Raw genomic sequence first — 18,144 nt, forward strand, 5'->3', positions numbered from 1 at the left:
GTGACGCACTGGTGACGCACTCAGCTGTGATCAGATACGTGACGCACTCGTGACGCACTCAGCTGTGATCAATTTTATTTGGATTTTGAATATACTTCAATTTGGAGTTCAAGATCCAAATTTGCAATATTTAGGTAGTGACATAGCTGTGATCAGATACGTGACGCACCTGTGACGCACTCAACTGTGATCAGATACGTGACGCACCAGTGATGTACTCAGCAGTGATCAATTTTACTTAGATTTTGAATATGCTTCAATGTGAAGTTCAAATCCAAAATTTTCTTAGTCCATTGTAACATTGCAGCTGTGATTAGTATAATACTAATCACAGAACCATTTGACTGACGCACCTAAATCATGCAAGGGATCAAAAATGGTCATTCGTGGGTTTAGGTGCAGTGAAGTGTTCGATTACACAGAGTTAGGTCAGAATTAACGTGTAATTCAACGATTATCAATACATACTGGTAACGATATGTAACTAGTATCAACGTAACGACGTGAAAATGTAACACGTAATACAACGTATAATAAAACTTGTAGAAAAGTGATATGTGATATAACGAGTAACAGTACTTCCTTATCTAAAGACCAATGGTCATCCTGGTCATCCAATGGCCTCCTAACTTGCATAAACTGTACAAATTTCTATCATTTTACGCTCGCTAACAATTAAACAACGATCTATTCATATTTGAGCAAATGTCGCTTAAGGCCATCTCTTTATAATTGATTGCAGGAAACAATGTACATTCTTAATTCTATTGGTTCTTTCTTACGCAAACTTACCTAACTAACAGATAAAACAATTGCACGTGGAAATTCGCGATATGGTTCTAGAACTAACTATGAGGAATCTTAAATTCTGAACGAATGAATGTTCGTTATGAATGAAGTCCATGAAGTTTCACTATAGGAACTCGAGGTGTACGGAGTCTGCGTCCTTTATGTATTTATGCTTGTGGGTCTCGAACAAGTCGATCACCTTGGTGGTGAACTTTTCGTGGTACTCGTCGATCTTCTCCTTTGTGGGCTCTGATAGTTTTGGTAGCTCCAGTGGACTCCCAACTGCAACATCAATAACAAGATTTATAGAAATCTTTAAGATCTTTGGTCTTTCATAAAGTCAGTTATGAAGTCATAATTATATTATGACAATCAATTATGAATTAAATAAAACGTGAGAGGATCTGTGTTATTTGTTTTCAATTTTTAATTGTGAGTTATACAATAAATACTTTTCAACATTTTCATTGTAACAATAAAGAAAAACCTTGACTTCCTATTATTCATTTTTAAGATTTATAGAAATCTTCAAGATTTTTAGTCTTTCATAAAGTCAGTTATGAAGTCATAATTATATTATGACAATCAATTATGAATTGAATAAAACATGAAAGGACCTGTGTTATTTGTTTTCAATTTTTAATAATGAGTTATACAATAAATACTTTGCAACATTTTCATTGTAACAATAAAGAAAAACCTTGACTTCCTATTATTTATTTTCATCAGTCATAAAATATTTAGCTGTTTAACAGCAAGTGAAAGAGTATATCTTTTGTCATGATACAATGATTCTTCATAAAAAGGTTTTTCAAAATTGACTTTGTAGTAGACTTGTAGTTCTTTGTAGTGACTTTTTCAAGAAATTTTGTAGTGACAGCATGAAGAACTATGTAGTAACAGCTTTAAGAACCAATAGAACATGAACAATTGAGACTAATATAAGGATAATTAAAACAAACAGTTAAACATTATTTATGAAACAACAACAAACATAAATTACTCTTGAAGTGTAATAAAGTATCAACTGAAATTATCAACTAAATAGTATCAACTAAAATTATCAACTAAATAGTATCAAATAAAATTATCAACTAAATAGTATCAACTAAAATTATCAACTAAATAGTATCAATTAAAATTACCAACTAAATAGTATCAACTAAAATTGTCTTTCACTTCAACTGAGATAAGTAACTGTCGAACCTGTCCAATTAGCTAAACACTTGTAAATTACAGATGCAAATGTAGTCAGTCTACCTGCGAAGTCTAATCTACAACAGCGATAATGAAACATTTACCAACGATAGTCACAGGCTTCCGATGTGGAATAATACCGAAGGAGTATTGGAAGAATCCACGACCCTTCAGAAGAATGGGTGCGAGTCCAATATATTTGCGAATGTAGTGTTGGATCTTCTTGAGACGTGAACCTTCGGGTCCGTACACCTGGTCGTATATGTCCGTTTCTCCGAACGAGAAGACTGGTACCAATGGTGACCTAAATTGGAGAAAGGAAATTGTTGATTACACTTTTAATTTTATTAAGGAGCTTTTAAGTAATTTTAGTAAGGAGGGACAGGTTCATTGATAAGTTTATTAGTGAGGACAGCAAAATTTTATGATAAATTTTGTCACCTTACTTTTACAAAATTATAAGCGTACTTTTATGATTGGAGACTTTATGTATTTTTACGGAATTTTTTTGGCGAAGTTGTCATTAATGAAAGTACTGTATTAACCCCTTACTGTGTCATTTATTTATCAGATGCGTCAAGACGAGCTATTCAGGGTTATAACATTGAAACTAAATAAAATTATAATAAAGAAAATTCAAAAGTTGTGAATATTTTATGTTAAGGATCTTTGATAATGCAAGTTATAGACCTAAATTTCAAGTTGAAGAGTATTCAAAATTTGAGTAAAGTTTGTCACGTTTGAGCTATAAGTGCGTCACAAGTGCGTTAAAACACGCAGAGGCTAAAACTTCCATCCATATTAATTGACAGTCATTGCATAAATTATGGCGTTACAAATGAAAAGCTGTTCTGCAAAAATATTAACAGCCGAAGTGCTAATATTGAAATTGAAGATGTGTGAAGATTTCTGTTCATCAAGGTTATAGCGAACGACACTTTAAAGTTAAAGAAAGATGTTTGAAAAATTGTAAACCAGAAAAAATAACAAAACTAACCCATGCTTCAGCGCCAGTTTCACGAATCCTTTTCTTCTTTTCAATAGAAGACGATAAGTTCCTAGAGTACACTCCAAGGACTCCGCAGCTCCTCCGACGATGAGGACCGTCGCTCTTCCTGTAAATGGCGGCTCAGGTTTGGTCGACAGCTGATAATTCAAGCTCTCCTCGTTGCTGCTGACTCCACCTGTATTTTCATGATATTTAACTTACAGATTTTAGTTTTAATATTAATATTTGTTCTAATGTATTGCAATTCTAATAATGTTAACAGTGTTTTGTTTATGTAATTGTGTTTCTGTCTTTTTTATTACTTTTCAAAAGAGGTGGAACAAGAGTTTTATATATTTCTGAAATTTTTACGTGGAAATCGATTAAGAGTCTTATATATTTTTGTTACTTTTCAAAAGAGGTAGAACAAGAGTTTTATTCCTGAAACTTTTACGTGAAAATCGATTAAGAGTCTCATATATTTTTGTTACTTTTCAAAAAAGATACAACAACAGTTTTATTCCTGAAACTTTTACGTGAAAATCGATTAAGAGTCTCATATATTTTTGTTACTTTTCAAGAGAAGTAGAACAAGAGTTTTATTCCTGAAACTTTTACGTGAAAATCGATTAAGATTCTTATATATTTTTGTCACTTTTCAAAAGAGGTAGATCGAGAGCTTTAAATATATTTTTGCAATTTGTATGTGAAAATTGATTAAACAGAAAAAAGGACAAGTATGAAGTACCGTTCATCAAAACGTAATCGCGAAACAGAGGGATCTTGAAGTGCTGATCCAGAACCACGATCCGGACGTCTAAACCTGGGAACGTTTCTTTGCAACCTAGAATGTCGGTCCCGAATGCACCGAACACTCCCGTGGATAATATACCGTGAGGTACACAGCAGAACAGGTAATTTTTGGTGGGATCTAAGTCGGTGGTCTTCACTAACGTGACGGGGAAATAGTCGCAATAATACTGAAACCATGTGCAGTTCCTCAACCACCTCGTCCATCTTTCGCTGAAATATAAATTAATAAGAAAATTTTTATTGATTTTTGGTTCTGATGGTTTAGGAACTAGGAAACAGTCTTCGACTATCAAATTCTTAACCTTCATACATAGAATTTTGAATAACATTGAAATTAGTACAAAATCTTGAACCAATCTTGAATTATTAATAAAAAAGAAATACTAATCGTCAGAATTATTTTAGAAGTTTTACTAATCTTAGTGAAGTTTCAAGAAATCCTAATCGTAAATTTTCCGCAATCGCAAAGGTTTGTAATTTCGCATATCTCGAAGTTGATAAGAACGTCTATCGCTCACACGAAATCTACTCTGATAAGACTTAATCATAAATGTTTGACTTTCTTGTTGAAGATTAGTGGAAGGCGTAAACGCACATGCTCAAAAATTGCAAGTAATAGTAAATTATATGAAATAAAAATAAAGAATTTTTTAAAGTGATAATAGTAATGAATTATATAAAAGAATAATAACAATGAATTTGTAGACACAACAATAATAAAGAATTGTACGAAAGAATAATAATAATGAATTAAATAAAATACCGATAAGAATGAGTGACATTAAATAATAAAATAAATGAGTTCTACAAAATACTGACAATAATGAATTACAAGAAATAACAACAATAAACAAATAATAAAATTCAAATAAAATTTAAATAATACTGTAAAATAAATTTAAAAAAAATTTAAACAATATTGTAATGCAAATTTAAATAAAATTTAAATAATACTGTAAAATAAATTAAAAAAAAATTTAAACAATATTGTAATGTAAATTTAAATAAAATTTAAATAATATTCTAAAGTAAATTTATAATAAAACTTTTCTATAATAATATTCCAAACATGAAAGTACATCTAATTAAAAAAAAATACAAATGCATTAAATTTCGACAGAATATAATATTTAATTTTGTATTTACTAAAACTAGTTCGTCTTCTTAAATCTAATTGGAATTTGCTAAAATTAATTTGTATTTGCAGAAGTAAATTCGTATTTCTTAAAATTAATTTGTATTTACAGAAGTAAATTCGTGTTTCCTAAAATTAATTTGTATTTGCAGAAGTAAATTCGTATTTCCTAAAATTAATTTGTATTTACAGAAGTAAATTCGTATTTCTTAAAATTAATTTGTGTCTGAACCTAATTTGAATTTCCAAATATTTTTATATTAAAAAGCTTACCTCCTACCTCCCTTGTTCCCCGTATCCCAGTCATAGTACATCCACAGAAAATACAGTAACATGAAATAACGTATGATCGTGGTATAGAACAAGAGATAAGCAGTGATCAGGTAACCCAGTAAATCTCCAGCGCTCAGCCAAATGAACCATACTGCGGCTGACAGCGTTTCCAGTCTTCGTTTCAACGGTACATTCAACGGTGCAAACTTTATACCCAGCATCTCCATTCTTTTGTTTCTACTTTACGTAGCATCAAAGCTGCTGCTCCAGATCTGTAAATAACAGAGATTGGCACATTTATCAATAACAAATATTCGAGACTAATAGATTCCTGATTCATTTTCATGTTCGTTCTCCAATGTTTCTAACATTCAGATCTCATTTCTCATTTTGTAATGTTCCAATCTCACATTTATGCATTTCATCGTGATCGGACTAACTTTGGGGTCATCAAGTTTAATATAACTCAGTAGTCAAAGGACAATTTCACATTTGTAAAAGTTCAATCTCACATTTATACATTTTATTCTGCTCTGGATAGCTTTGGGGTCTTCAAGTTTAATATAACTCAATAGTCAAACGAAAATTTCTCATTTGTAAAAGTTTAATTTCACATTTATGGATTTTATTCTGTTCTGGCTAACTTTGGGGTCATCAAGTTTAATATAACTCAGTAGTCAAAGGAAAATTTCGCATTTGTAAAAGTTCAATCTCACATTTATACATTTTATTCTGTTCTGGTTAACTTTGGGGTCTTCAAGTTTAATATAACTCAATAGTCAAAAGAAAATTTCTCATTTGTAAAAGTTCAATTTTACATTTATGCATTTTATTCTATTCTGGCTAACTTTGGGGTCTTCAAGTTTAATATGATACAATAGTCAAATGGAAATAATGTTAAACATTGTATATTTTAAATAATATTAATATTAAGTGAATAGCACTGAGGTAGGTTTAGGTTAGGTTAACAACTCAGTAGGTAAAGGATGATGAACCTTCTTTATTCTTGACAATATTAGTATTAAATGAGTAACATTGACAGTAGGTTTAGATTAGGTTAATACAACTCAATAGTCAAATTGAAATAATGTTAAACATTTTATATTTTAAATAATATTAGTATTAAGTGAATAGCATTGAGGTAGGTTTAGGTTAGGTTAACAACTCAGTAGGTAAAGGATGATGAACCTTCTTTATTCTTGATAATATTAGTATTAAATGAGTAACATTGACAGTAGGTTTAGATTAATTTAATACAACTCAGTAGTCAAACGAAAATAGTGAACATTCCTCATTCTTAATAACATTAATATTAAATAAATAACACTGCTGGTACGTCTAACATAATAGAACCCAACAGTCACCCCAAAGTAATAAAATGGCCGTGTCATGTCAAAATGGCGCATCTCCCACATTTTAAAAATTACAAAAATGAAGATGTCTTGCAGAATCATAGTAACTATTGTCAAGATGAATAATTGCATAAATTACTTTATGTTCCATCCTTCACATCGTTTTATTTTTAATGTACATATACTACATCTCTATAATTAATCAGTTTATAAATTCCCTATCGTCAAAAAATTCACACATTTCGTTTATACATTACATTAGAACTGTTAAGTTTGTCAACGTTCCATTAACAGATTTTTCTTCCTCATCTCAAAAACATCACCCGTTACATTACTAATGAGTACATTAATTATGCATTGCAACTATAAACAAAATTTGTTAGTCTTACAACATGCTTTTAAATATTAAAGACACGTATCTTTTCATTTTCTGTGTATTCTATCTTCCCTCGTTCTTTTGTATACACAAAAAGTAGCCATATATTCTAAAAATACCCGAACAATCGTACTTCAAAATTTCATTCATCACTTTTAGAAATGCATTTGTCAAATATATTCATTCTGACGTCTCAGTAAAAAAGTTTACTAGTTTTGAATACACGAACACAGTCGAGGTTGATAAGATGACTAAAATAGAAACAATGAAGTTTGTTTGACTCACGTGTCTGATAGAAGGTCAGCGATCTTCGACGAAATGAGATGAAATTTTGCATCGTATGTACTTTGAACACATTCAAGGTAATGTGTATTAACACTAAACCTACCGATATATAATGTACACTTACTTTGAAATTAAAAATGAAGTTAAAGAATAAATATACAAACGACGAAACATAAATTAGCACACACGTTTATTCTTCATCTTGATGGAAATCACTGCTGACTTCAAGGAATGTACTTTAACAAAATGTGCACCTTATAATAAGAAATTTGTGGAGCGGTCATTTGACCGGTTTGGTAGTTTTAGTGTTAAGTATTTTTTTAGACGCAATCTGCATTTGTTTTGAAGAATGGAGAGGTTAAACGTATGCGGATGAATTGAATGGCAAGTACCTGTCTACTTAAATTGATGGTCTTGTTACTATGTATCGATAATTAAGGTGCATTATGTGTTTACAATAAACGATGTAATGTATTATATAATGAGATGTGAGATAATATTATGTTTCTTTTACTATGTTTCTTTTAAACATTTTATAAAAAGATGTCAAGTATATTTTTACCTATTGTATCTTTGTCATTCAAATTTGTTCGCATTTCAATTTCCAAGCTTCTATGTAATGTTAACACGTTCCGTGCCAAGCCCTTTTTGCCTGACTTGTCATTCAGGCCATTTGATATTTTGACTAAAGATCGATATATTATCACACAATATTTCATTATACCATCAATACATAAGTAGTTCTCTTGTTTAGAGCAGTTATCACATCGTGTACCACCGGTGGTACACGTGGCGCTGCGATCAGTTCAAGTGCAAAAGTCAGTCAGTTCGAAACTTTTCGGTTAGTAAAAAATCTGCTGCACTCGAATTTGTTAAATAAAAAACGAGAGAAATAAAATAAATTATTTAATAAAAGATGGAGTAGGTAAATATACGGAGATAACATTTTTTGTTTTTCATTTGTTTCTGTTGGAAAACAAGTTTCTATTATTTACTTCATTATTACTATTATTTTTCTTTTATTATTTTATTTTCATTTCTTGCTATAAAAAAAATGTAAAAAAATTCGGTACTGAAGTAGCAAGACAAAAAACTATAAGAGTAATAACGTTTTGCAGCGATTGCCCGGAAAAGCCATCTTTATGCCTCCCTTGCTTCAACAAAATGCACCATTAAATGTAATTATTAATTATTGCATATATAACAATTAAATAAACTTATGTTTTGTTCTATACTGCATCTTGTATAATGCTTCATTTTTTAGGTAGAAATATAGTTTACAGAATTATATTTGTAATAAAATATATGTTTTCAGCACATTGAATAAATATGACTGCGTGTACCACCGGTGGTACACGTGGCCTGACGATCAAGTTTACCGTGTACCACCGGTGGTACACGTGGCACGGAACGTGTTAATGGATTTTTGCTCTCACATACAGTTTACAATTTTTTGGCTCACTGTATTTTTATTATTTAAATTTTCTCAGATTTTAATTTTCGAATTTTCACATTTCTGGTAATTGTAATTAAACAATAAAATTGTTAGAGTCAATTTTAATGTATTTTTACTCTCACATGTATTATAGAATTTTTTGACTCACTGTATTTTTATCATTCAAATTTTCTCAGATTTTAATTTCCAAATTTCTACATTTTCCATTATTGTATTTAAATAATAGAATTGCTAAAACAAATGTTAATTTCTGCTGTCACATAAATTTTACAATTTTTGGACCCACTGCATTTTCATTATTTAAATTTTCTCAAATTTTAATTTGCAAACTTCTACATTTCAGGTAATTGTATTAAAAGAAATATTAATTTTGTGAAATATTAGAATTATTAAAATAAATGTAACTTTTACTGTCACAAGTATTTTACAATTACACAATGCATTATATTAAATTGTCATAGTAAAATGATCCATCTGAAGCCAGTAAAAACCAATATTTTCTTGGTAAACAAAAATGACCTCCCCATCCAGGGGAACGTGCATAGTCATACGATATCGTACAGCAGCATGAATGCAATATAAACAAAAAGCTGAGTACGTGGAAAATTTGTTGATTCGACAGAACAGTACAACGCGCATATTCATATTCATGCATTATTCGTGTGAAAAATTCAAAGTTTGCCCAGTAAAAATCGACGATAAACAAAGTAACATCTCTATAAACGTTTATAAAAGAAAAAAGAAGAAATTACACAATGATAACAATTCTTCTTTTTGTTAAAAAAATTTGGATGCTAGATATGTGGACTGGCGTGTCTGGCTGCTAGATATCTAGATGCTAGATATCTAGACGCTAGATATTTAGATGCTACGTATCTGGCTGCTAGATATCTAAATGCTAGATACGTATATGCTAGATATCTAGATGCTACATATTTAAATATTGAATGTTCTACATCTAATTATCAAATATTTTATACAAACTCTAATCTTCAAGATTCTGCATTTTCATCACACTTGTCTATCTTTTTATCACTAAAACCACCAAACCATTTAACATGACCAATTTTTTTTTTATTTTAAACCGCAAAATGTATTAAGATGTTCTCAAAATCTTCTTGAATTTTTTATTAAGGTAAAGAGTTAATGTACATATTAATTTTAACTGTATCGTTTCTTTATTCATTTTTCTATTTTAATTTCACAAATTAAGTGTATATAATTTTTTCATAATTTGAATTATTTTTTTATTTACTCTTTATTGTTTCCTTGATTATTTTGAATAATTAGTTTCATAGTTTAAACTGTTTCTTTATTTACTGCTTATTGTTTCTTTGAATTATTTTGAATAATTAGTTTCATAGTTTAAACTGTTTCTTTATTTACTGTTTATTGTTTCTTTGAATTATTTTGAATAATTAGTTTCATAGTTTAAATTGTTTCTTTATTTACTGCTTATTGTTTCTTTGAATTATTCTGAATAATTAGTTTCATAGTTTAAATTGTTTCTTTATTTACTGCTTATTGTTTCTTTGAATTATTCTGAATAATTAGTTTCATAGTTTAAACTGTTTCTTTATTTACTGTTTATTGTTTCTTTGAATTATTTTGAATAATCAGTTTCATAGTTTAAATTGTTTCTTTATTTACTCTTTATTATTTCTTTGAATTATTCTGAATAATTAGTTTCATAATTTAAATTGTTTCTTTATCTACTGTTTATCGTTTCTTCGAATTATTTTGTATAATCAGTTTCATAATTAGTCCTCACAAAATCCTTAAATGAAGATCCACTTTGGGAACCCCTGCTGTAGCAGATCGTATCAAAATTACAAATACGTCCATCGAACCATGTATCTGTTCCCCATCGATCACTATTCTACGTTCCCAGAATAGTATTTTACAAATCGATGGACATAACACTGTGTACCGCTACTCGTGGTCTCTCCACCGGTAATTAGAATAGTGTGTTTAGAGTGTCATCGACCTCGAGATACCACCGGTAACGTTACCTATTCTCTCGAAATTTCGGCCTCGAAAGCAAGTGGAATGCGTACACTATATTCCAGTTCTTTCTATGACCGTGATCGAGAAACTGTTATGTAAAGTTAGGATAGGTTATTCGAGGCTTGAACTCATAAAAATGAACTCATTTATATGCTCTTTACTGTGTCTTTTTTCGTCACTTTCTGTTTTATTATTCATTCACTTTTTGGGTTAATCCTTGTGGACGAGGACTGTCATTATACGTGTGTGGACTGCATTTTCAGTGCAGGAATAAATAATAGTGTCTTCAAAATATAGTTGTACTAACTATACACTGTGTAGTTGTAATTTTGGAAAAAGTATTTGGGTGCACTTTTATTTTTTAATTTTTAATATCAATTTTTTTGAGATCTCAAAATTTATGCATTAATATAAATGAACATAGTTTTGTATCATATTATGTGTATATAGTGCTGTCGTTAAATAAAATAGTAATTCTGTATTTTTTAAATAAAAATAGTAATAATAGACTTTGTAATTAACAATAATACTCCTGCATTTCATAAATAAAAATAATAATAATAGACTTTGTAATTAGCAATAATAATCATGTATTTTATAAATAAAAATAATAGTAATACACTTTGTAATTAGCAATAATATTCCTGCATTTCATAAATAAAAATAATAATAATAGTCTTTGTAATTAACAATAATATTCCTGCATTTCATAAATAAAAATAATAATAATACACTTTGTAATTAGCAATAATATTCCTGCATTTCATAAATAAAAATAGTAATAATAGACTTTGTAATTAGCAATAATATTCCTGCATTTCATAAATAAAAATAATAATAACAAATTTTGTAATTAACAAAAATCATGTAATTCACAAATAAGAATAAAAATAATAGACTTTGTAATGAATAATAATATTCCTCTATTTTGCAAATAAAAATAAATATAACGTACTTTGTAATTAACAATAATAATCATGTATTTCATAAATAAAAATAAAAAACATATCTTATAAAATAACAATGATGTATCTTCTAAATTTCTTAACGTTCTCATGCATGGCCACATACGAAGATTTTTATATAACTTTTTCCCACCTTTTATCGATTAAATATATATATTCTGCTCACGTCCTTGTGCAAAGATATTAATTAACGCAGAATTGATATTGTAGTTACCACAGTTAAAAATAATAACCAAGAGCTCGAATAAACTACTATATTTGGAACAAGAATAAATTTTACACACACGTGTATTAACATAAAAGACGTCTTCGGAGTTCAAGTTCAGAGGCTAATTAATATTGAAATTTTAAAAGCCAAAAATTAACATTTGTACAGTCGTTACTTGTTCGTAATTTTCACACGTACTTGTTTGCTATTGTTTTATATTATCGGTACACGTTACGATGTGTTAATTAGAATTCGCTAATAGTTAATTAAAATTCGCTGACGTTAATTTTATTAGTATAACTTGTTGGTGTTAGGTACATTGTGTGGTAATTTGGACGCTGTTAATTTTTTTAATTTTGTATGATGTAGGACATTTTAACTTATGTCATGTTAAAAAAAAATTACTAAATATGTCATATTAAAAAAAAAATATTATATATATCATGCACAAAAAATGTTATTAAATATGTCATATTAAAAAAAAATTATTACATACGTCATGCACAAAAAATATTATTAAATATGTCATACAAAAAAAAATATTACATACATCATGCACAAAAAATATTATTAAATATGTCATATACAAAAAAAATTATTATTATACATACATCATGCACAAAAAATATTATTAAATATGTCATATACAAAAAAAATTATTACATACAACATGCACAAAAAATATTATTAAATATGACATATACAAAATGTTATTAAATATATCACAAACAAATATATTTTTAAGTATGTCAAAAAAAAATTATGTACTAAAATTGCCACAGAAAACGTAAGTACATGAAATTATTAGAAATGAGCTACAGTCAATTCAAGCAGGAGTTGAAGTGTGATTAAGGTTAACCTCTATACACATAGCCCTGCTTCCCATAGAAATTATTTATAGAAGCGTTATGGCTGGACAAGGTGATATTCTTGAGGATTTATTCGACTTGAGTTGTTCGAAATTTGGAACTGTAGTAATTTGAGGATTTAGGAGTTTGAAAATATGGTAGTTTGGGGATTTTACAATTTGGGGATTTAGCAATTTGGGGATTTAGTAATTTGGGGATTTTACAATTTGGGGATTTAGCTATTTGAGGATTTTACAATTTGGGGATTTAGCTATTTGGGGATTTTACAATTTGGGGATTTAGCAATTTGGGGATTTAGCTATTTAGGGATTTAGCAATTTGGGGATTTAGCTATTTGGGGATTTAGCTATTTAGGGATTTAGCAATTTGGGGATTTAGCTATTTGGGGATTTAGAAATTTGGGGATTTAGCTACTTGGGGATTTTACAATTTGGGGATTTAAATATTTGAGGATTTTACAATTTGGGGATTTAGCAATTTGGGGATTTAGCTATTTAGGGATTTAGCAATTTGGGGATTTAGCTATTTGGGGATTTAGCTATTTAGGGATTTAGCAATTTGGGGATTTAGCTATTTGGGGATTTAGTAATTTGGGGATTTAGCAATTTGGGGATTTAGCAATTTGGGGATTTAGCTATTTGGAGATTTAGTGATTTGGGGATTTAGCAATTTGGGGATTTAGCAATTTGGGGATTTAGCAATTTGGGGATTTAGCTATTTGGAGATTTAGTGATTTGGGGATTTAGCAATTTAGGGATTTAGCAATTTGGGGATTTTACAATTTGGGGATTTAGCAATTTGAGGATTTAGCAATTTGGGGATTTTACAATTCGGGGATTTTACAATTTGGGGATTTAGCTATTTGGGGATTTAGGAATTTGGGGATTTTACAATTTGGGGATTTAGCTATTTGGGGATTTTACAATTTGGGGATTTAGCAATTTGAAATTATAGTAATTTGGGAATTTAGAAATTTGGAATTATAGTAATTTGAGAATTTAGCAATTTGGGGACTTAGGAGTTTGGAACTAGAGTAATTTGGAAATTTAGAAATTTAAAATTATAGTAATTTGGTAATTTAGAAATTTGAAATTATAGTAATTTGGTAATTTAGAAATTTGAAATTATAGTAATTTGGTAATTTAGAAATTTAAAATTATAGTAATTTGGAAATTTAGAAATTTGAAATTATAGTATTTTGGAAATCTAGAAATTTGAAATTATAGTAATTTAGAAATTTATAAATTTGAAATTATAGTAATTTGGAAATTTGGAAATTTAGAAATTTGAAATTATACTAATTCGAAAATTCAGAAATTTCAAATTATAGTAATTCACTGATCTAGAAATTTGAAGCCACCCTAATTTGTCCATCTAATTTAATAATTTATAAATTACCTACAATCTAAAAATTGAAAAATCTGAAAATTTACCTTCGCACAAAATCAAAAAATTCTAAAACCTACAACTCACTTTATAAATTTCCTATACAAGTCATATGACATACCACAAACATTTCTTACATTACAAAGATATCTTTTTTCCTCTTTTCTTCACCTTCAACAAAGAATACTTTCAATCATTAACCAATCAAGTTTCCATAAATTATCATATTCAGTCGTAATCAAAGCAGCGACCGGTTACGCAGATTTACTGAAGAAATACTTATCTCAGTTGTCTAAGAAATGGATCATAAATACCGTTCCTTTGAAATCTCTAAAATTTTGTTTTATTTGTAAACACTCTGAAGTACTGAAAACCTGGCGACCTCAATGAGATAAGTGTCTCGTGATGTTACGGTATCAGAATTTATTAGTTCGACACCATACATCGCCCGTTTAGGCCAGCTTGGGAATCAGGAAGTCGTTAAAAGAATCATTAATAAACGACTACGCAGTCGACAAGTCGTACAAACGATGATTTTCATTTAATACGAAGTTAATGAAATTTTGACGTGAAACGATTTACGTCAGAAAATTGTTGGGAAACGAATTAAATAACAAATGTATTTATTGGATGAATATTCTTGCAACACTACAGTGAAACGTAAATAGAGTTCAATGTTTTAGTGTAAAGAAGAGGACAGAAGGTTTGTACAATTTCAAAATATTTATGGAAGAATATTTTGTAACTTCGTTTGTTAACGTCACAAGAAAATTGGTAATAAAATAACAGAGTCCATAAATATTCTACAAACTTTTGTTTAAAAAATTAATTATCGACTTCTTTGAGTTTTTGCAAAATTTTTATTCGTTAAATATTTAATTTTAGAATGTTTTCATTTATTAAATATTTAATCTCAAAAAGTTTTTATTTATTAAATATTTATTTTCAGAAAAATTTAAGTCATTAAAAATGTAATTTTGAACTGTTTTCATTTATTAAATATTTTTTTTTTTCAAAAAAATTTGAGTCAAAATATTTAACTTTGAAATGTTTTCATTTATTAGATATTTATTTAAAAAAAAATTTAAATCATAAAATATTTAACTTTGAAATGTTTTCATTTAATAAATGTTTATTTCCAAAAAAATTTAAGTCATAAAATATTTAGCTTTTAAATGTTTTCATCTATTAAATATTTATTTTCAAAAAAATTCGAGCCATTAAATATTTAACTTTGAAATGTTTTCATTTATTAGATATTTATGTTCAAAAAAATTGAAGTCATTAAATATTTAACCTAAGTTATAATTTTAGACCTAAGTCATAATTTTATGTTTCCTTATCAACAATTCAATTGTCCATTAAACTAGATCTTCCGACAGCATTATAATTACAGAATTGACCATTGAACCCGAACTTTTAACGATCATAAATAGAAAATTTTACTTGCAAAATTGTTCGATACATTTATCAAATTCATGAATAAAACTTGTTAATTATATTCTGTGATAGCATGAATCCAACTCATTAAGACTATAAACACTTGACGATGATCTAAATTCTACACGAGATCATTTGAATGTAATAAAATATTAATATTCAAGTTTTTAATAGAAGGTTATCAGTTATATTTTTTAATGATACCATAAAGTTCAATTATAATAATTGAAACTTGACTTTCAATTATTTGAAATTATTATTTTTAAGTTGATAATTTTAGGTTTTATATTTTCAAAGTTGACAAGTCACAGTAATTTCAATTTTAACAAGTGTTGTCATACTCAAAATTTTTTAAGCAGAGAAATTTAGGTAGATAACAATTTTTAGTCAGATATCATTCTTTGAGATATTCATGAAATAAATCATAAAAATTTAAATAAAATATAATATGTTGAAGTACATGTTACAGTAGAGTGACAATTAGAGAGGTATAAAGGAGAGTGTCACAATTACAGAGGTATAAAATTTTATATTTTCCAATCACAAATTGTAAAAATTCTGATGTCATTAAATCATAAGACTGAAGTTCCAACTGATTAACAAAACTCTTCAAAATAAAGAAGTCTCTCAAATGAACAATTCTTCCAAATTGACAATTCTTCAAAATTAAAAATTCTTTCAACTTTAAAATCCCTCAACAGAACAATAATTAACTAAAGAAGTCATGAACTAAAGGAAGCTGTTAAATCACAACTGAAGTTCCATCAGAAAAAAACAATTCTTCCAAATTCACAATTCTTGCAAATCAACAATTCACTAAAATTCCCAATTCTATCAAAATAACAATTCCACTAAATTTCCAATTCCCTCAAATTACCAACTCACCCAGCTTCGCAATTCTTCCACCAAACTAAACCAAAGAATTAAAATAAAAGAAGCCATAGAATCGTACGAAGGTCACAAAGATCCGATAAGAGTCTCCCCAGAAATGCTCAAGGTTTCAACAGGTAAAGTTCCTCGGTACACGGTACATCGTTTCGTGATCATAAAATGATCAGGAAACATAAGAATGGACAAGGAACGATCAGTGTCGTGGTGACACGAGTCACCAAAATAGATGATCAGGTGACTGACGTGGTATCACGTCGATTCGAAGCACGCGGTTACCTGTTATCTCGACACGTCTGGCCATTTGCGGACGCTGAGCGTCGGATTTTCTCTTCTTCTTCCGGCAGATGGTTTCACGTTTGATAGATCTTCTGTGAGAACACCTGATCGCGATCGTGCGCGCAATCGACGCGGAATTTAACGGCGTTCAACGCTTCTCTCCGCTCGGCTCGGCGTCGCGCTGCTCACTGGCTCGGCGCCGCGCGTATAACAGGAAAGACTGGCTTTGTGAATGTACGCCGACGCTCCGAGTACAACAACACGCGCGCGTTCATGCACGCGGTTGAATCAATGAGGATGCTCTGCTGAGAGCAAAACAGAGTATAGAAAGTAGTGATGGCTTTGATCCGTGCTCGAGCTGATCTACATCTTGGGAACATGAGAGGAACCCTTCAAGCATCTTGTTTTATACAGGGAACCAATAACAAGTCTATATAGATCGTAGAAATTGAGGCACAGAGTTTATGACACACAAAAGATCTTCTATGTTTTAGAGAAAAGTGTGAACCAAACCTACATTGCAGAAATCAAACACGTGTGAGTGATGCATCAAGATTGTCCTACATTTTTAGATTTCTATATCTTCACACTACTAAAGCTTTAGACTGCAAGTACAACACAACAGTATCCTCGTGTATGATTGAAATAATGATACTTTGCTGAGAGCAAAACAGAGTATGGAAAGTAGTGATGGCTTTAATCCGTGCTCGAGCTGACCTACATCTTGAGAGTTATCCTTCTAGCGCCTTCTTTTATACAGGAAACCAATAACAAGTCTATATAGATCGTAGAAATTGAGGCACAGAGTTTATGACCCACAAAAGATCTATGTTTCAGAAAAAAGTGTGAACCAAACCTACATTGCAGAAATCAAACACGTGTGAGTGATGCATCAAGATTGTCCTACATTTCTAGATTTCTATATCTTCACATTACTAGAGCTTTAGACTGTAAGTATAACACGAGAGCATCCTCGTGTATGATTGAAATAATGATACTCTGCTGAGAGCAAGACAGTGGAGTGTAGAAAGTAGTGATGGCTTCGAACCGTGCTCGTCAACCTGAGCTATTGTACCTACATCCCAGAATCAAATGTGTGAGGCTGATAGATCAAGATGTCTGTGTCCTACATTTCTAGAGTTCTATGTATTTTCATTGCTACTGTACATGTTGTTGAATTAATGAGATTGGTTTGCTGAGAGTGGACCAGTGTAGTGTAGAAAGTAGTGATGGCTTCGATCCGTGCTCGTCAATCTGATCCACTCTATCCCTGATCAAATGTATATGACTGACTGATATATATTTACATTGCTACGTCCCAACATATTGTTGAATTAATAATGCTATGTTGAGACTAAAACAGTGCAGTATAGAAAGTAGTGATGGCTTCGATCCTGCTCACATTGTACAAATCAAACAAGTGTGACTGTTACATCAA

The 18,144-nt window shown here is 29.7% G+C and overlaps 1 protein-coding gene across 1 annotated transcript; it reads right to left on the reverse strand.

Moving 5' to 3' along the window:
• Positions 1 to 424: 424 nt before the first annotated feature.
• Positions 425 to 17,146, reverse strand: LOC100882036 (2-acylglycerol O-acyltransferase 2-A). The gene is made up of 6 exons (XM_003702998.3): positions 16,707 to 17,146; positions 5,196 to 5,467; positions 3,723 to 3,997; positions 2,984 to 3,170; positions 2,091 to 2,290; positions 425 to 1,071 (listed from the first exon to the last, which is right to left on the reverse strand). Exons 2-6 carry the CDS (start codon positions 5,420 to 5,422, stop codon positions 914 to 916), a joined length of 1,047 nt encoding a protein of 348 aa, XP_003703046.1. The 5' UTR covers positions 5,423 to 5,467; positions 16,707 to 17,146; the 3' UTR covers positions 425 to 913.
• Between the last annotated feature and the right edge of the window lie 998 nt (positions 17,147 to 18,144).

This window comes from Megachile rotundata, chromosome 7, assembly GCF_050947335.1.
Source record: "Megachile rotundata isolate GNS110a chromosome 7, iyMegRotu1, whole genome shotgun sequence".
NCBI classification, from domain to species: domain Eukaryota; kingdom Metazoa; phylum Arthropoda; class Insecta; order Hymenoptera; family Megachilidae; genus Megachile; species Megachile rotundata.